Source organism: Triticum aestivum, chromosome 1B (genome assembly GCF_018294505.1).
Source record: "Triticum aestivum cultivar Chinese Spring chromosome 1B, IWGSC CS RefSeq v2.1, whole genome shotgun sequence".
In the NCBI taxonomy this organism is placed as follows: Eukaryota; Viridiplantae; Streptophyta; class Magnoliopsida; order Poales; family Poaceae; genus Triticum; species Triticum aestivum.
This window is the reverse complement of record NC_057795.1, coordinates 662156964-662178005: the sequence shown is the minus strand read 5'-3', so window position 1 is coordinate 662178005 and position 21042 is coordinate 662156964. Positions and strand designations below refer to the sequence as shown.

The 21042-nt window shown below is 46.2% G+C and overlaps 1 protein-coding gene across 1 annotated transcript; it reads left to right on the top strand.

The window, feature by feature from the left end:
- Positions 1-632: 632 nt before the first annotated feature.
- LOC123146231 (putative receptor-like protein kinase At1g80870) lies at positions 633-3086 on the top strand. Its single transcript, XM_044565843.1, has one exon. It carries the CDS (start codon positions 693-695, stop codon positions 2727-2729), a length of 2037 nt encoding a protein of 678 aa, XP_044421778.1. The 5' UTR covers positions 633-692; the 3' UTR covers positions 2730-3086.
- The last annotated feature ends 17956 nt before the right edge of the window (positions 3087-21042 follow it).

Here is a 21042-nt window from a genome sequence, read left to right as displayed (position 1 = left end):
GGGATCGCGTGAACGTGAAACAGATGTGTTTTGAGAATGGGTCAGCGTGTTGGGCCATCATTTTTATCCGCGGCGATTCATACGGACATGGACGAACGAAATAGGTTGCCCAATTAAAATTGCTCTGAGGCCCTTCTATAGTTGGTTGGGAGCAAAATGTGCACCAGCATCTGCAAAATAAAAATGTGCACCAACATCTGCAAAATACAATACTCCTTTACTGGTGTCGAAAATACTCTTATGTTATCGGATGGAGAGACGAGAGTGACGTTTTGGCACATGGAAGTGCGCGCTTCTGATTTAAAATGTGTTTTAGACATATTTTAAAATGTAAAAAGAACATAATAAAAAAATTAACATGTACATCTTGATACGGTACATGCTCATAAAGTCGTTTCGTGAAAAACCGACAGGTTATGTGTCATTTTTTTGTCTTTTTTACACAAGCCATAAAAAATGTCGGTTTTCTCCTAAACTTAACGTGCACCAATATAATGTCAAGATGTATACACTGAATTTTTGTTTAAAATTTATTCATACATTTAATATTTTTTCCTGTGGCAGGAGCGCCGCTTCCATGAGCACCCGTGGATTTCCCACGGAGAGAAGTAGGATTCGATCGAAAGTAGGGTTGACTGGAATGGTATCCAACACCGGTCTCAAAAGCAGAGCAAAAGCAAAAGCAATGGGGAATGTTGGATTGTGTGCTGCATGGCGGAAAATTCTCCATCATCCATCCAAGAAGAAGAGGGAAGAAGGAGGGAGGAAGGAGCAGAGCAAATAGAAAAATGGCGGACAATTCATGCCAGCAACCACGGGCCCTCGCTGTCTGGCTGTCTGGCACTCTGGCTACTAGACGTCGCACGACGGCACCACCCGTGACCCGCCCCGACACAAGCCGCCGCTTGCGCCGGCACAGCCCAGCCATGCCCTCCCGCCACCTCCAGGCCCAGCCACCACCCACCCCCCCTCCCCCTCCCCCACCCCTCCACGCCGCCACCAACCACCGCCACCTCCTCCTCGCAGCCACCGCCGCGGCCGCCACGGCAGTGCTGCTGCTCCTCCTGCTCACCCTCCTCCTCGCGCTCCACCTCCGCCGCCGCCGGCGCCCCACGCTCCCCTTCTCCCCGCCCCAGCCGCCAGCGCGCCCGCTGCGCCGCTACTCCCGCCGCGCGCTGCGCCGGGCCACCGGCGGCTTTCACCCGTCCCGCCTCCTCGGCCGCGGCGCCGCCTCGCCGGTCTACCTCGCCACCTTCCCCGACGCCTCCCTCGCCGCCGTCAAGACCTGCGCCTCGACGCACGAGCTCCACGTGCTCGCCTCGCTCCCGCCCGACTCCCCGCGCCTCGTCTCCCTCCTCGGGTACGCCGGCTCCGGCGCCGACGGCCGGCCCCTGCTCCTCGTCTTCGAGTACCTGCCGCAGGGGTCCCTCCAGGCCGCGCTCTTCGGCGACGGGCGCTGCCTCGACTGGGCGCAGCGGCGAGGAGTCGTCCGCGACGTGGCGCGCGCGCTCGCGTTCCTCCACGCCGAGTGCCAGCCGCCGGTCGTGCACGGGGACCTCAAGCCCAGCAACGTCCTCCTCGACGCCGACTTCCGCGCCAAGGTCGCGGACTTTGGCCTCGCGCGCTTCAAGACCCCCGATGCCGTCGTCGACACTGGACCCGTCGCCGGCGGGGACGACTTCATGAGCCAAGAACTCGGCGAGGCATGCGACCTCGACCTCTCCGCCGCTGCCTCCGCCAAAGATGACCCCGGTCCGCCGGCTAGAGCGTCGGGAAATGAGTGGTGGATGAAGATGAAGCAGGATGACAGCGGCGAGGTCGACCCACGGGACTACGTGGCCGAGTGGATCGGCAGCCAAATCTGCCCGAAGAGGAACCCGGATTGGGCCGACGACGGCGACCTCAAGAACTCACCCTCCGTCGGCGACGAGGACAATAAGAACGCGGGCAATGCCGACAGCAGCGCCAGCAAAGGAGCCGCAGGCGACAAGAAGGAGGCGACCCAGATGCGGGAGTGGTGGAAGGAGGAGTTCTTCGAGGAGATGAGCAAGAAAGCCGGCGGCACCGTCGACAAGCAGCGCCGGGGCGGCGCCGGCAAGCCGTGGCTGCGGTCGACCAGCGTGAACACCAGCAATGTCAACGGGGACGGCAACGCCAAACGGAGCGCGCTGGAGGACATGAGCTTCCGGAGGAGCCGGAAGAGGAGCCGGCGGCGCGGCCAGTCCGCGGGCAGCGGCGACGTGCACCACAGCGGCGACCTGTTCAGCCGGGATCTGAGCACGACGACGAGCATGCGCGGCACGGTGTGCTACGTGGCGCCGGAGGGCGACCCGCTCGAGAAGGCCGACGTGTACAGCTTCGGCGTGCTGGTGCTGGTGATCCTGTCGGGGCGGCGGCCGCTCCACATCCTGTCGTCGCCGATGAAGCTGGAGAAGGCCAACCTGGTGAGCTGGTGCCGGCAGCTCGCGCGCGCGGGCAACGTGCTGGAGCTCATGGACGAGCGGCTGGAGGGCGCCTACGACAGGGGCCAGGCCACGCTCTGCGCGCAGCTCGCGCTCATGTGCCTGCAGCGGCAGCCGGAGCACCGGCCGGACAGCACGGACATTGTCAAGATCCTCGCCGGCGAGATGGAGCTGCCGCCGGCGCCCGTGGAGTTCTCGCCGTCGCCCCAACTCCGGCGGCCGTTCCCGCGGTCGTCGCACCGGGCGCAGCAGGACGCCACGGGGTGACGATGGTAACTTCACTCCCAAAGAGATCACTAATTGTGCAAGGAGATTTGGGGTGTTTTGATTGTTCTTGCACATAATTAGAGGCAATTCATTCCTGGCTTAATTCTTTGTAGAAAATTGATCTTGCTTCTTGCAAGATGCAATAACACATTTGACAATAGTTCTAAAAGATTGGTAGTAGGAGTACATTGGATTGGATGTCTTCTCTTGATTTAGTATGGACCTCTTTGCCTTCAATTATTTTCCCAATGCACTGTGTCTGACTTGGTTAGAGTTTTCCCTAATCTCTATCAAAGGGGAGTTGTTTTCTGTCAACAAAACAAACAATAATAACAATACTTTAGTGTTTGAATTGAAGTCTGGTCTCTATCAATCAATCACTTAGGAGAAGGAGAAAGAAACCAGCCGAGCAATCAAGTCGATTAGATATTTTATCAAGGTGTTTAGCCAACAATACGTGGGCATCATCATCATCGGTGCTGCATCATGATTCCTCTCTATGTCTCTTGAGCAGAAAATGACTTCTATACAGGCAGTCAGCTGTAAACATTGGATCAAAGAAGAAGATTGGATTGGATTTGTTTCTCTTGATTTGGACCTACTTTTTTTTTCTCAGTTCAGACTTCGTGTTGTCAATTTAATTAGAGCAACGGGGCGACCCAAACGGATGGCGATTTCGTCCGCTTTTTGTCTTTGGGTCGGCCGTCCGCCCGGCGTCCGCCCTGTTTCTGATATGGGTCGGCAGCGCGCCCAACGCGCCGACCCATATGGGCCGGCTGGCCGCCCAATTTTATATTGATGATTTGCATTCAAACATATTGTCAAATAAACCGAATAAAATAGTATGGTTTTACAAGCCGAATACAATAAAAATGTTTCACATAGTTTTGCAGAAGAATAAAAGAAGATACATCTATTGGTTGCCAACATTAGCCCACGTATGCTCAACCAAATCATTTTGCAGTTGCACGTGAGTTTCCCAATCAGGCATGTCTTCATGAAATTGGGTGAACTGTTCAAACGTTGCCGCTACTCCATGCTCAGGCACAACATTTTCACCCTGAAACTGAAAGCCTTGATTGTATAGACGTTCCAGGTGCTCGTTTTCTACGATCATATTGTGCATGATCACACAAGCAGTCATCACCTGCCATAGTTTCTGCGTGCTCCAGGTATTAGCAGGATACCGAACGATGCCCCATCGAGATTGCAGAAAACCAAAGGCACGCTCGACATACTTCCTAGCACTCTCTTGCTCTTGGGCAAATCTTTTTCTTTTCTCTCCGACAGGGTTGGGTATTGTCTTGACAATAGTGGTCCACTGAGGATAGATACCGTCACCCAGGTAGTATCCTTTGTCGTAGTTGTGATCGTTGACAGTAAAGTTCACCGGTGGGCTGTTGCCTTCGGCAAGCCTAGCAAACACGGCGAGCGCTGAAGCACGGTTGATATCATTGTGTGATCCAGCCATGCTAAAGAAAGAGTGCCAGATCCAGAGATCTTGAGACGCCACGGCATCTAGTATGACTGTGCAAACCCTGAGATGGCCCTTATACTACCCTTGCCAAGCAAAAGGACAGTTCTTCCACTCCCAGTGCATGCAGTCTATGCTGCCAAGCATCCCTGGGAAGCCCCTTCTGGCATTCATCGCCAACAAACGGGCTGTATCTTCAGCTGTCGGCTCTCTCAAGTACTCGGGACCAAACACAGCAATAACAGCCTTGCAGAACTTATACAGGAACTCTAGGCATGTACACTCGCTCATACGGACGTACTCGTCAATGAGATCACCGGGCACTCCGTATGCAAGCATTCGAATGACGGCAGTGCATTTTTGATAAGAGGATAAACCAATCTTGACGACGGCATCCTATTTGCACTCGAAATAGTCATAATAGCTAACCACTCCCTCTCTAATACGATTGAAAACATGTCTACTCATACAGAAACGGCGGCGGAATTTTTGATGTTTGAACAACGGGTTTGTTGTATCAAAGTAGTCCTTCCAGAGAAGGAAATGCCTAATCTCTCGGTTGCGATTCAACGCCGGAAGGTGGCCCGAAATGGAGCCACGGAACAACGGCCGCTGGCTGTTGAGGTGGTGATGGACCAACACGGTAGCCAATATCTCCTCCTCGTCGTCGGACAACGAATCGTCAGAGTCGCAAAGGAAATTGTGGAAAAAGAACTCGTCGGAGGATTCCATTTCGTACCTTGGCAAACTGTCGAACAGCTTGCGGGCGTCGAAGAAGGAGATGGCCGACGAGGGGAGTCGCGGCATGCAAGGACCTTGACAAACTGTCAAACAGCTTGCGGGCGTCGAAGAAGGAGACGGCCGACGAGGGAAGTTGCGGGCGTCGAAGAAGGAGGTGGCTTCTTGGTCGCGGGCGGCTGTGCGGTGGGGGGAGCGGCGGTGGGAAGCAGTTTGCTCCCCGGCGGCAAAACGGCGGTGGCGGGCGACGGGAGGAGTGGGCGGCGTTGCTGGGCGGATGTGGAGGCGGCGGCAGCTGGCAGAGTCGCCGACAAAAATGGATGGCGGCGGCGGCGACGAAGGAGGCGGGCGAGGATTGTTGTTGGCTGGGGGATGAGAGGGGAGGCTAATGTGTGACCGACCAGCGGGTTCGGGGAGAGGAGAAGGCGAGCGCGCGCGCGTGTCGCATGTCCGCGGCGACGCAAATCCGGCTCAAAAATGGACCGGGAATGGGTCACCCGCAGACGAAAAGCGGACGCGCGTCCGTTTGCGTCGGCGTGTTGGGCCGCCGCGCCAACCCAAACGGGCGGCGGCGGACGAAACGGGTCGCCCCATTGGAGTTTGCTCTTAGAGTTCATACTTGAAGTTTCAGTTTTAAAACTGTGTTCTCATGCATGCGAGAAGTTTCAGCATGATCATACTGGCCGGCACACATCTTCTTTTTTCTACTTGACGGGAGTGACCGGCACATCTCGTTGCTATCTTGGTGACATAGTTGCTTGGTGTTTCCCTCTTTGATCTTTCCTTTTGGTAAAGTTTATGCTTAATTTTCTCGGAACCTTGAAAAATCATCACAGCTAGGTTGTGTGAAGTCAAAAGAATCTTCTTCTCGGTACCAACTCTGACCCCATCCGCCCTTCTTCCACTGAAAATTAAAAGCAAAATATTCCTTTTTGTTACTCAATTTTTTGCGGGGTTACTCAAAAATAAAACCAAAACTAATTATTTCCTTCATCTATCCATAGTCATACACATTTGCTCAAGAACAAATACCGGGTTCTTTCCGTTTATTAATTCAATCATTTTTTTTGTGAGTATGCAAAGCTTGCGTATCATTCCATTGATAAAATGACAAGAATGAGTACAGGCGGTACAACACATGACACGAACACAGACATGTGTGAACATGGTGCCCGGAGCAGAGAGACAAGGGATGCTCGGCCCAAACAGAGGGGACAACACAACTAAACCTACCAAACCTGAGCCAAAACCGATGATGCCAAACCAACGAGAACTCCAACACCATGCGAGCCCAAAATCGAGGGCACCACGAGCGAGCAAGATACTGCCTTCAAGAAGGAAGACAACGCCGAGACTCTGTCACTATCCGGTCCGGGTGACCCGGACCTAGGGTTCCCCTGAGCTCGAAGAGGGGCGCAGCTAAAGGCCTTGGCAGCGCCTCCAAGAGGAAAAACGACACCCACGGGCGCGAGCGGGGATCTCTCCCTGGCCTGAAGCTGAGCAATCCCATAGCCGTCGAATCAGGGATCGCAGGTGGGAAGGCCAAAGCTGGTAGGAACTGCCAAGTCAGAGGGGTTGGCGGGGCTGCACCCGCCGCCGGAGGTGGCACCGCCTTCGAACCATGGGCTTGGATCTGGTAAAAGAGGGGGCTTTGAGGCGTATAGGGTAGGGCGGGCGACGAGGCGAACCACACGGGGGTCTTGGCGCAACGGTGTCCAGCAACGCCGGCAAGCAAGGACTACAGAGATGCAGATCTGAGCTGTCGTGGCCGTAACCGCCGGGACGTCAGCGAGCCAGGGAAGCCGGAAGGGGCGCAACTACCTGGTCGTCGGGGCTGGAGCTGCCCGGTGGAGGACGCCAACAGCAAAGGACACCGGAGAGACGCGGGCCTACAGCCGCCGGGGCCGGAGCAGCGCCAGCAAGGACCTGCCGCGAGGGGCCCCGAGCCAGCCACAACCACAGATGCATCACTGCCTCCGCGTAGGATCCGTCATCGAGTGTCGGTGTCAAAACTGGCCGATCTCGGGTAGGGGGTCCCGAACTATGCGTCTGAGGATCGAAGATAACAGGAGACGGGGGACACGATGTTTACCCAGGTTCGGGCCTCTTAATGGAGGTAATACCCTACTTTCTGCTTGATTGACTTTGATGAGTATAGGGGTTACAAGAGTTGATCTACCTCGAGATTGTAATGGCTAAACTCTAGATATCTAGCCTGTATGATTTGTGATAGCCTCTACGGACTAAATCCTCCGGTTTATATAGACACCGGAGGGACCTAGGGTTGTACAGAGTCGGTTTATAGAGAAAGGAAACTACATATCCGGACGCCAAGCTTGCCATCCACGCAAACGAGAGTCCCATCCGGACATGAGGGAAGGCCTTCTACCTTGTATCTTCACGGCCCATCAGTCCGGCCCATATCGCATAGCCCAGACACCCGACGACCCCATAATCCAGGACTCCCTCAGTAGCCCCCGAACTTGCCTTCAATGACGACGTAGTATTCGGCTTATGTCTTCGGCTTTGCAAGATGGGTTCTTTATTATTAATCGGCAACACTGACATTGTCAAGATCCTCACCAGGGAGATGGTACTGCCGCCGACGCCCGTGGAGTTCTCGCCGTCGCCCCAACTCCGGCGGCCCTTCCCGCGGTCGTCGCACCGGGCGCAGCCGAACGCCACTGGGTGACGATGGTAACTTTACTCCATACGAGATCACTAATTATGCAAGGAGATTTGGGGTATTTTGATTGTTCTTGCAGCAATTTAATGTTGCTTCTTGCAAGATGCAAGAACACATTTGACAATAGTTCTAAAAGATTGGTAGTAGGAGTACATTGGATTGGAAGTCTTCTCTTGATTTTTTATGGACCTCTTTGCCTACAATTATTTTTCCAATGTACTCCCTCCGTAAAGAAATATAAGAGCGTTTAGACCACTACTTTTATGATCTGAACGCTCTTGTATTTCTTTTTCTTTACAGAGGGAGTATCTGATGTGGATAGAGTTATCCCTGATCTCTATCAAAGAGGAGTTGTTTTCTGTCAAAGAAATTGAATAACGATACTTTAGTATTTGAATTGAAGTCTGGTCTCTATCAATCACTTACGAGAAAGAGATATAAACCAGCTGAACAATCAAGTGGATTAGATATTTAATGGAGGTATTTAGCCAATAAACGTGGGCATCATCATCAGTGCTGCTGCATCATCCAGACCCACCAGATGGCATAGAAAAGGAAGCGCATTGCCTACTCTCTTGTGCTAAAAATACCAAACAAATGGCCAACTATGATTCCTCTCTATCTCCCCTCAGCAGAAGATGACTTCTTTTTTTGACCCAGAAACCATAGAGCAATTGTTATACGGTATTCAGAAAATGACTTCTAGCTTGGCACACAGCTCTAAACATTAGATAAGAAAAGAATATTGGATTGGTTTCTCTTGATGTGGACCGCATAACAGTATTTCCGGTTCTGCCGCAGTGCAGTCAGTTTAGAATTGAACCAAAATGAAAGTGGACTTCATATTTGAAGTTTCAGTTTCAAAAGTGTGTGTTCCCTCTTCCATCTTTCCTTTCATATTCTTTTTTTGTACTTGACGGCAGTGACCGGCACATATATCGTTGCTATCTTGGTGACATGGTTGGTTGGTGTTTCCCTCCTCGATCTTTCCTTTTGGTAAAGTTCATGCTTAATTTTCTCATAACCTCGAAAAATCATCGCAACTAGGTTGCGTGAGGTCAAAAGAATCTTCTTCTCGGCACCAACTCTGACCCCTTCCGACCTTCTACCCCTGAAAATCAAAGGCAAAAATGCATTTTTGTTACTCGAAATTAAAATCAAAACTAATTATATCCTTCCTCTACCCATATTCATACACATTTGCTCAAAAACCAATGCCCGGTTCTTTCCGTTTATTCATTCAATTCCTGTAATGAGTGGCAAACGTTATATTCCAATGCTTTTGAAATGAGCTTATTATGCAACAGACATAACTGATTTTTCTGCAAAATTAATGTCTTATGTCATAGATAATTTTTACTTCATAGATGCGAGAGAATAGGTGAATAGTAGCCTCATGACGATTTCGTCTGATTCAGGTCCCCGATTAGATAGAACCCTCTCTTTTTGAATAAGAAAAATAATGTATCTTTTGCAGATGTTCGGTGGAAAGATCACACGTCATATTCGTTAATATTTTTTTTTGAAATGGTTATGAAATGAACATCTTACATCATTGATTATTTTTTAAAGGCTGCAAAATTGATGTCTTGGGTTATAGATTACTTTTTTACTTCATATATGCGAGAGAATAGGAGAACAGCGCCTCACGGCAGTTGATTTGGTCTGATTCAGATCGCTAATCAGATAGAAATAGAACCCTCTCTTACTGAATAAAAAAATATTTTTTCGCATGTTTAGTAGTGAAAAGAAAACACGTCATATTCCTTTGATAAATATTTTTTGAAACAGGAATCTTTCATGTTTTGAACTAAATGGCGTTGGTATGGAGAAATTCATTAATATGCATAGCAGCACACAGAGTTTAGACGGTCTTTCTGCAGTTGACACAACAGGCTTCAACTCATAGACTCCAAAAGTGCAAAACTTGGCCTCCAAAACCTTTAACATAGCCTTTAATCTCAAACATCGGTAGTTTATTGTTGGCAAATGGTGTCGGCTATTAGTATGATGACTTGTGCACTCAAAGTGCTTCCATGTGTTATGTGGTGCGGCGGGGCACCACTCTACCATTTCCTGGCTGTCATCAACAATGTCAGCCTGACTCCGGCATGAGAGTGGTGACAGCGCGCGTCGGCAGCAGTGATCGTTCAGTGGTGCAGGGATCTCGATATAAATTTTATTATGATTTGGTGCTATCATATTTCTGGTGAATTTTCAAAATAGATCCTAGTCTTTTTTGTGCAAAAATAAGAATAACAAAAGCCTTTTTTCGTTATGCTACAAAGGATGCGATAAATTCATAACCACCTTTTCTTATTCTATGAGCGAAATTCATCTATATGTTTCTTCAATAGAGTAGCTCGTGTAACATTGAATAGAAAAACAGTAGCTTGACAGACAGCCGATTCAGGTGCCTAATCAAATAGAACACTTTATTGATGAATAAGAAGAAAAGCAATTTCCCCTTGATGTTTAGCGGAAAGATCACACATAACATTCCTTTCATATTGTGAACAAACCTGTGGTTGCATGGTTAGAGGGACTGTGGTATCCCCAGCTCACCAGGGTTATGTCATGTTCCCGTCGACGACGAGATGCTTACGGTGACTTTAAAAATTTCAAGATGATATGCCGGTTCAGTCTTTCGAAGGTGGCCATAGTGTAGGGTGTGCGTGTGTGTATTCATAGGGATGAGTGTATGCGCATGTATATAAACGCTTGCGTTTGTACTGTGTTAAAAAACATTCTTTTCATATTGTGAACTGGATGCGTTGGGGTAAGCAAAATCCATAATATGCGTAGCAGCACACCGGGTTAAGATGTCCCTTTTTGCAGTTCATACCCCAGGCTTCAACTCATAGAGTCCAAAAATGCAAAACTTGGCCTCAAAACCTTTTAACGTAGCCTTTAACCCATAGCATCGGTGGTTTATTGTTGGCAAACAATAATGCTAAACATACAAAGAGTTACATGTAATTACACGTTGATTAAGATTTTTTACATCTACTAACCAATCACAAACTTGCCTCCCTAAATTTTTAGGAGGGGAGGGCCGTCTACCCACCTATTGACCAATCAAATTAACCTTCTTTATGAAACCTTGTAACTCGTTTGTACGTATAGCATTACTCGTTGGCAAATGGTGTGGGTGATTAGCATGGTGACTAGTGCACTCAAAGCGCCTCCATCCATGTGTAGTAGTGTGGTGCGGCAGGGGTGACACTTGCCCTACCATTTTCCCTGCCAGCGCCAGCCCACATGACTTTTCCAGCTCGTAGTGCTACCCATCTCCATTATTTTATGGCCTCCGTTTGGTCGGATTAGGCTGTGAGACGTCCCTGCACCGCACTAGACAAATCTCCCGGTTTGGTGAGGCAACAATCCTTTGTTAATGTTGGCCAATTATTCTACCGGTTGCTTGCTCTGTCTGCAAGATATCAATATATCATCAGCTCGTCGAGATGATGTCCATCTCCCGTATTTGACCAGCTCCTCTGTAGTTGGTGGCGCTGCTCGGACCGTGGTCAGCGGGGTGTTGTGTGCACGACGGTGGGCCAAAATGCATGCTGCGGCGGGAGAAGCAACATCGTAGAGATTCAGGGTGCCCACGCCATCCCCCCCTTCAATACACTTGAGATCTGCGCCCACAACGGGCCATTTGCAATGAGAAATCACCGCAATCATCTCTCCGCTGCAGGACAAATGCACTGTGCTTGCGGGACCCGCCTGCGGTCACGTGCACAAAGTTCTTCCTCCGCTGTATTTGATTTTAGTTTGGGCATATTGACGCAGACCTTTAGAACACATCCTCAGACTGAGATGTCTTGACCTAGTTTGACCTAGTTTGTCATCCGTGGATCTCTGCTTATCGGAATGTCTTTTTTTTTTCTGAAAAGCGGACACAAACCAGAGGGAGGTTTTGTGGTCGTTTGGACCGTTGTCACGTACGCATACGACACCTGGGTCCTAGCCAAAAACACCTCCCTTGCCAACGACTTCGCCCGCGTGACCGCGCTTTTGCTACACACGCCTCATTCATGCCAGTTTAGAGAGCACACGACCGGTCATTGGAGTCAGCATTGAACGACCCATCATCTGCATCGCTTACTAGTCATGTATGTTTAATGCCGGAGAGACGAGGAAGCTAGGCCATGCATTTGTATCCTCTTTTCTAACCACAAGACCCATGTGGTGTTATCTATAAATTAGACTGAAATTAACATTTTTTATTGGAGATTGAAATTTGGAATCAAGTAGTAGACTAATTAATAGTCTAGCTTATATATTTAAGATAACAAAGTAGGCGACATTACTATTTAAAGAAGCAAAGATTATTATAGAGCAACAAGTTTTTATTAATTTACACTTGACAATCCCAAAAAGTGAGGAAAACAAGTGCTCACTCCAATCCATATTAGTTGATGCTGCCTTAGTACTTTAGTACATATATCTCACGGATCATCGTCAAAAGTGAGGCAGATCATCCATCCAAAGCATCATTTAGATAAATACATGTTAATAAATGACTCTTCAAATAACTCCTCAACTGACTTTTCATGCTTCGGAAGAAGATCATCCTTGCAAGGAGTGTAAATGAATGATTCTTGTATGGTTGCCACTTGAGAACCACGACATCTTGTTGGAGACATTATTGATCCCAAGTACCGCAACTGGCAGGTACCCAAATACTAAGCAAATCCATCACAATTGTTGATTCCCCAAAAAGCAATATCTTTGAATGGATGGTAGCCCAACAACTCTATGTGTTTATAGGCATAATAATATCTTTGACCTTCCCTTACATTACCTTCTTGCTCTTCCGAATCATGGACGCTGCCACTAATAAATTCCCATTCGCAATCTCCTCTAATGCATGACTTGTTGGTCTTTTCTCCTTCATAGTATGGTCTATGGTAGTGCCATCAAATATAGGGTGCAAGGTAGGAGTGATGCTTTAACACCCACTCGGGCATTGGACACGATGCTTCGAGCAGTACCCATACTTGGAGTTGACACTGATAAGTGTAGTAGACTCCCTCTTCTGATTTCCCGAGATATACTCTACGTTTTCTATCCATAGAGTACCCATAGCTAGTAGGCATCAATGTTATTTTTGGGGTTTTGATGACTAGGTAAGTCTTCTTGTCTAATGAAAGCCTAAGCATATTATGAAAATTTGTTTATGAACAATGTATACAAAGGGATAATAATAGTATGAATTGATTGTGCTATCGATCGATGCACCTTATGAGAAGACCGCTGCAACAATGAAGGTAGAGTGCTCCACGCCAGTACACGTGAAAGATCGTGGATGTCGCCTAGAGGGGGGGGGGGTGAATAGGCGTTTTAAAATAATTACGGTTTAGGCTTGAACAAATGCGGAATAAACCTAGCGGTTAATTTGTCAAGCATAAAACCTAAAACAACTAGGCTCACCTATGTGCACCAACAACTTATGCTAAGCAATATAAGCAACTATGTGATAGCAAGATATTTGACAAAGAACAATATGGCTATCACAAAGTAAAGTGCATAAGTAAAGGGCTCGGGTAAGAGATAACCGAGGCACGCGGAGACGATGATGTATCCCGAAGTTCACACCCTTGCGGATGCTAATCTCCGTTTGGAGCGGTGTGGAGGCACAATGCTCCCCAAGAAGCCACTAGGGCCACCGTAATCTCCGCACGCCCTCGCACAATGCAAGATGCCGTGATTCCACTAAGGGACCCTTGAGGGCGGTCACCGAACCCGTACAAATGGCAACCCTTGGGGGCGGTCACCGGTACCCGTACACTTTGGCAACCCTTGGGGGCGGTCACCGGTACCCGTCAAATTGCTCGGGGCGATCTCCACAACCTAATTGGAGACCCCGACGCTTGCCCGGAGCTTTACACCATAATGATTGAGCTCCGAACACCACCAACCGTCTAGGGCGCCCAAGCACCCAAGATGAACAAGCTCAAGGGCACCAAGCACCCAAGAGAAATAAGCTTCTCAACTTGTAACTTCCACGTATCACGTGGAGAACTCAAACCGATGCACCAAATGCAATGGCAAGGGCACACGGAGTGCCCAAGTCCTTCTCTCCCAAATCCCACCAAAGCAACTAATGCTAGGGAGGAAAATGAGAGGAAGAACAAGAAGGAGAACACCAAGAACTCCAAGAACTAGATCCAAGGGGTTCCCCTCACATAGAGGAGAAAGTGATTGGTGGAAATGTGGATCTAGATCTCCTCTCTCTTTTCCCTCAAAAACTAGCAAGAATCCATGGAGGGATAGAGAGTTAGTAAGCTCAAAGAAGGTCAACAATGGGGGCAAAAACGAGCTCAAGAGATGGGGAACCATTGGGGAAGAAGACCCCCTTAAATAGGTCCCCATGAATCTGCCCGTTATGTGCAGAAACCTGTAGGACCGGTACAACCGGTGCACGAACCGGTACAACTGGCCAAAGCAGAGGAAAAACCAACCTGAGAAAAGCTCTAAGCGGTACAACAGCCTGGGGAACCGGTAGTACCGGTTAAACTGGTTAAACCGGTCAACAACCGCCCAAGAACCGCTCCAAAACGGAAACTAGTCCGGTGGTAGAGCGGTATATGGCCGGTACAACCTCCGGACCAATTCTGGAGTGGTACAACCGCTCCAAACACCGGTTGTACCGGTCAACCGGTACAACCTCTCTTCGGGGCGGTACAATCTCTCTATGTAAAACAGGCAATATCAAAACAGCCACAACTTTCGCATACGAGCTCCGAATTCGACGAAACCAAGTTTGTTGGAAAGCTAACGACATGGGCTAACACAATCTTGATAGAAATATCAAGAATAAGCAAATGATAAAAGTCCCAAAGGAAAATGGTGAGAACCCTTCCTTAGAAAAGACCGGTAAAACCTCCAACACCGAAAACATCATAGAAGACGCATGCGAACTCCGTTTTTGATGAACTCAAGCTTGTCATCAAGATGACCATAAGCTCTAAGACTCACAAAAAGAACCAAACAAGAACAAATAAACATGATGCAATGATGCAATGGTTTGAGCTCTCTACTAACGATACGATCAAGCTACCAACTTGAGAGCCCCCCTTGATAGTACGGCGAATGATCCTATAGCCCGGTCTCCCAACTACCACCACGAGACCGGTAAAATAGAAAACCTATCAAGGGCAAACCTTTGCCTTGCACATGGTCCACTTGAGCTAGATGAAGACGATCTTGACTCCCTCAAGTTGGACCACCTTTCTTGATTGCGTTGGCTCGATGAAGACTAGATGATTGCTCCCCCATAGTCCACTATGGGTGAGCGACTCTTCGGCACATCTTCACAAGTCCATTGACACCACAATGGATGGCAAGATTCAAACTTGATTGCTCCCCCATACTCCATTATGGGTGAGCCACTCTCCGTGTTGCTCCACTTGAACTTGCACACAGCAAACTTGATGACGATCACCACTTGATGTCATCCTCCATGGGTTGTATGGGATCTTCCTCTTGACGCAAGACCATGGAAACATACCTAACCCCACAAAGAACTCTCACGTAGACCATGGGTTAGTACACAAAGCGTAATGAACAATGCTTACCATACCATGGGAGCACTTGGTCCCTCTCGGTACAACTTGTGCGCTTTGTGTGTTGATCAACTTGAATCACTCTCTGTACTTAGGCTAGATCAACCTTGAATCTTTCCAACTCTCTTCATTTGGATGATGTCTTGAAGGTAAACATGAATGATCACATAATCTTCTTCTTCAAGACATGCTTGCAATAAGCTCAACACTCACATGACCAATCTTTGGATAATTCCTTAATAGCACCTTGGTCAACTCATAAACTCCTTGAAACCAACACATGGACTTCAAGAAAAGCCTATGGATAAAACCTTAAAATATAACTCAAGGCAACCATTAGTCCATAGAGATTGTCATCAATTACCAAAACCAAACATGGGGGCATCGCATGTTCTTTCAATCTCCCCCATTTTGGTAATTGATGACAATCACTTTCAAGAGAGTTTATATAAGGAATTATGCATCACCATGGAATACAACAACCAATAGTGCATGCAAATGAGATGCAAATGCTAAGGAACAAAACCAAAGCAAGAGGAGACAACTCTCTAAACTTCTCCACACAACTCTCTGAAACTTCTCCCCAATTGGCATCGATTGCCAAAATGGGCTAAAAGCTTAGAAGGCCAATATAAAATGTGTTCCTCCATAAATTGTGTATTTCTAAACAAGAGAGTGGAATGCAATACACATATCCAACGGTAAATACTTGGAGGAAGACAAACTATATTGAGGCCCAAAGATTGCAAAAGGAAGATATGCCACAAAGACATAATCAAAGAGAGAAACACGCAATCAAGCAATCAAAAGATACCAATTGAAGCAAGCTATCAAAAGATACCAATTGAACCAACTAGGCCAATGATCCTACGAGCCACATGAATAAAGGATATTATGATAAGAGCGGAGCAGTGTTCCAAAGAAACTAGAGAAGCTCCCCATGATTTGTGCACATCAAGAATTTTTGTATTTGGATACAAAGTGCACAAAATAGGATCATAGCTCCCCCAAAATCAATAGAAACTTACAACAAGTGCAAAGAGAGCATATAGGAAACTAAGCCTAGTACTTGCAACAAACACATGGTTGAGCAACATGTAAGAGAGGCAACTTAAGAATAGGCTCAACCAAAATGATGTGTGTGAGTCATGGCGAAGCACTTGAGAAGACTAAAATTAGGATGAGCATTAAGCATCAACATAGTCTTGAAAGAATGAGGCACACGGTGCAAGGCCTATCATTCCCACACACAACTGGCAAATGGGTTCACAAGCTTACTACTCCATAAGCAAAAGAGAACCTATGCTTGTGACAACCCTTGGTGAAGATAGACGAGGGGAGGCTCATCAAGACGAGGGATACCAATTAAGATGGCAAAAACCTTGTAAAGGTAAGCAAGAGGAAAATAATCTTCACCACACAAGAGTGCAACAAGATGCAACGATAGAGGACACGCACTCAAGGCAAAAGCTTTCACGGAGCCACCAAAGAAATAACATAAGAAAGACAAGGTGGACGTGAAAGAATAGATATCAACTAGAGATGTAATTTCTCTCAAGTGTATAAGGTTCTATGTAGACGAAATCATGATGATATATATATCTACAAAGAAGGATGTACACCCTAAATAGTTACAACACGAAGGAACAAGATATCCACAAGGAAGTCATAAATATACCAATAAGATATTTGCTTGAAAGCATAGCACTTGGCTAGATATGGTCTTATTGTATATAAATGAAGTCCAGACACACATCCATCAAAGGCATCACAACTAGCAACAAGAGATCATCGTTGGGATGCTTTGAGAAAGGAAACAAGTATCACAAGATATGAAATGAAAATCATGCCAAGATGCAACCTACACAAGGTTGAATGCAAGAGGAGAAAGCATGAATAGATACTTGTTACCGAGATATCATTGGAAGGATGTAGTAGATACCAATTGAAGGTAGATAGTAGTTCATTGATCATCCTAGGTTGACTCCAATATGCACATGGTGACAACACCTTCCTTGTGAGTGAGTCGAGCATCCAATGCATCTCCAAATGTTCCTAGAAGAACAACACAAACTAAACGGTACCCAAACTCATCGGGACCAAATAGTTAGAAACACCAATACATAGGACAAACTCCACATAAATATGTGCATATAGATATGAAAATGAATTTCATGCACATCTCATCCAAATTGAGACTAGGTGGAGTTTCCCCTATATATTGAGTCAAAGAAAGAAAGCATGCCAAATGAAATACATGAAGTAAACATGCATGCTCAAGACTTTCAAAACCCAAAACCAAAAACAAAGAAATGCCAAGTGAAAATGATACCAAATGGAGAAATCATCACTTGGAAGATATCATTAAAGATACATCAAGGAATGAGATATCCATTGATACACACTAAACTAAAGATGTCAAACTCTCAAAGAGGGGATGGTTCCAAACAAACCAAGCTCTCAACAAAGTTTCATGATGGCACAAAGTACCGAAAAGAAATGGCTTGCCTTCCACCAAAACACACTTGATAAGGATCACAAGAAGAGTGAAGAAAATAGAATAGCTCCCCCACGAGTTGTGCATTATATAGGATTTGTATTTGAATACAAAATGCACAAGGTGGGATCACTGTTTTCACTATATCTAGAGAACACTAGACAAGAACAAGAAATAAACAAGATCCACAAGTGGTATGGAAGACAACGGGAGTTAACACAAACCTTGGCAAGAGAAAAAGGCAAATAAACAAAAGCCAATGTAAAGATGATCAATTAAATTCTACCACACATAAGTGACTACCAATTGTCAAAAGACAAGAAGTAGATGGAAAGAATTTCCGGTGGTAGATAGCAAGGATATCCAACATCATCTTCACACCACACACAAGCAAATTGCAAGTTGAAGAGCTAACATGCCACCTAGGAACATGATAATTTACAATATCAATTCTAGGTGACAATATCTCAAATGTACACATTTTCTAAGCTTGTAATATGCACTTAGCATATTACTCCCCCATAATGTGATACCAATAATAACTAAACAAGAGGCAATAAGAGGATCCAACACGAGATAATCAATGGAATTTTTAGAATTTGAATTTCTCTTGAGAGATATACCACCTAGCGACTAGATAATCTTGTAATATCAATACTAGATGGTATTCCTCATGTACACACATTTATAGGATTGTGAGGTGCACAAAGAACATCACTCCCCCAAAATGGGATGTCCCATTGATCTCTCACACGAGCCAACTAGGATACAAACAGGAAGCAAAAAGGCTCAACGCACGATGCACACGTACATGATGTGCAAACCAACACACACATACTTGATTGCTCAAGATAAGCAAGTTGGAAGCGCAACATATACAAACACATGCAAGGAACAAAACCAAAACATGCAAGGGGGCAAGTAACTTTCAAGGTAAACAATTTAAGTACAAGTTACCGCAAGGAGGCACATTGGATATAAGATAGAAACTTGATAATCGAATTGACTTGGCTTGAGACAAAGAGAATGATGAAGTCCCCTTAATTCTTCATAATGTAGCCAAGTCTCCAATGCCCTCCAACAACACCTATTGATCAAGTTTGAGCTAGTTGGTCCCCAACCAAGTTGGGTCCTAAGAGATTAGTCACAATAGGCTTGGCTACCCAAATGGTTCTTTGCTTCAAACCACTTTGAGTACCAACAAACTTGGCAACCACATTGCCAACCTTATCCTTCCCAAGAGAATAGACATCATCAATAATAATTGGGTTGGATAAGTTACCACAAGTGCATGAAGAAGCGAGATGACCTTTCTCACGGCATAGGTAGCAACGTCTACTCTTCACTTTCTTCTCACTTGATTTCTCAACTTGAGAAGCATTAACTTGAGTCTTCTTGGGAAGAGGCCTTTCTTCAACTTGAGGTTGAGCATGAGATTGAACTTGTGCCCTCTTCCCTTGTTGCTTGACACTAATGGCCTTCTTCTTCAATGGGCAAGATCTAACATGATGCCCTTCTATTTTGCACTTGAAGCAAACAATCTTGACCGAATTCTTGACTTGTTCTTGGCCCTTCTTTTTGTTAAACTTGAACTTCTTCTTCTTATTGGAGTTGAATCCAAGTCCACCTTTGTCATTGGGGGCTTTTTGCACACTCAAGATATTGTTGAGTGTGGATTTCCCTTCATGACACTTTTCCAAGTTTTTCTTCAAAGAAGTGACTTGGGCCTTGAGCTCTTTGATTTCCTCTACATGGTTAGTCTCAACACAAGTACTAGAGGAAGTATAAGCTTCATCGTTAGAGCAACAAGGCAAGGAAAGCAATTCATCACAAGATGTACCAACATTGTGAGTAGATGAATTACAAGGACTAGCACATGGCAATATACTATTTTGACTAGAAGTAGTGCTAGTATCCACATGAGGCTCACTAGATGTTACCTTAGCAATCATGGCCTCATGAGCTATCTTTAGCACACTATGGGATACTAGAAGATCATCATGAGAGCTTGAGAGCTTTTCATGACTTTCTTCCAATTTCCCATAATTGCAAGATAGCACCTCAAGTTGAGCCTGTAGCTCAACATTCTCCTTCAAAATGGATGCTTCACAAGTAATAGAATTAGTAGCACAAGCATCATCATTAACAACAAGAGGAGAAGGCAACTTGGCAAGCTCTTTTAAATAAGAAGCTTCAAGTTGGGCATGAGACTCGGTGAGTTTGATGAGCTCACCCTTGATGACCCTTGAGCCATTTTCGAGGTGCTCAAAATCCTCAAGGAGTCTAGCATGAGAAACTTCAAGCTTAGCATTTTTAGTTTTGCAATCGTTGGCCACCTCAAGAGCTCTATCATGAGATTCCCTCACTCTAGATAATTCTAGAGCAAAAGTCTCCTCAAGAGATTCGGAGGTGGTTTGTTCATGTTCAAGAGCTTGAGATAGCTCCGCGATCTCATTTGCGTAATCACACCCATGAGCTTCCATTTTCTCAATGGTGGCCTCATGCTCCTCTAGATGAGATTCCAACTCCTCAATGTATTTCTTGCCATCAATGGCAATGGACATTATTTCCATGAAGTTGGAACGAGCAATTTTATTTTTATGAAGAGCTTTAAAAATCATTTCCCCCTTAGTTTTTAAGGAGGCAACATTATCATTCTCTTCATCATTATCCTCATCATCATTAGAATCAAAATCATCATCAAGAGACATATTGGGGTACAAAGTAGGAGATACCTTTGACGCCTTAGCCATAAGGCAAAAAGCAATAGATGATGGTGTAGGATCCCTTGAGGCACCATTAAACACCATATCTTGTTCCATGGAGTGTTGGATTTCCTCTACATTGTTAGCACAACAATTCGAGGAAATAGATGCATTTTTATCATGGCAACAAGACATAGCAAGCATATCATCATGAGATTTAGTCAAGCAATTTCTACATGATATGCAAGGACTATCAACGCAAGCATGTGAAACATTAGGAGTGCTCGAAGTGTTAAAGCCCAAAGAAGGAGCATTGCAACAATATAGTGATGAAGGATCATCCACAATAAGCATACTATCATCATTGCAATGACCAACACCTTGTGGCAAACCACATGTAGGTGAAGTAGAAGAAGTTGAGAAGACTATACGACCGGAGGTGGAGGGAGAACAGTCATCCTTACAAATCTTGGACACGCCATATTTATCTTGAAGCTTTGTCCATAACTCATGAGCATCCCGGAACGGCATGAGTTGAAATATAACTACATTGCTCAAAGCATCGAAAAGCACATTAGAAGCTTGAGCATTGAGATAAGAGTTTTTCTCATCCTCTAAAGATAATCTTTGGGGATCCTT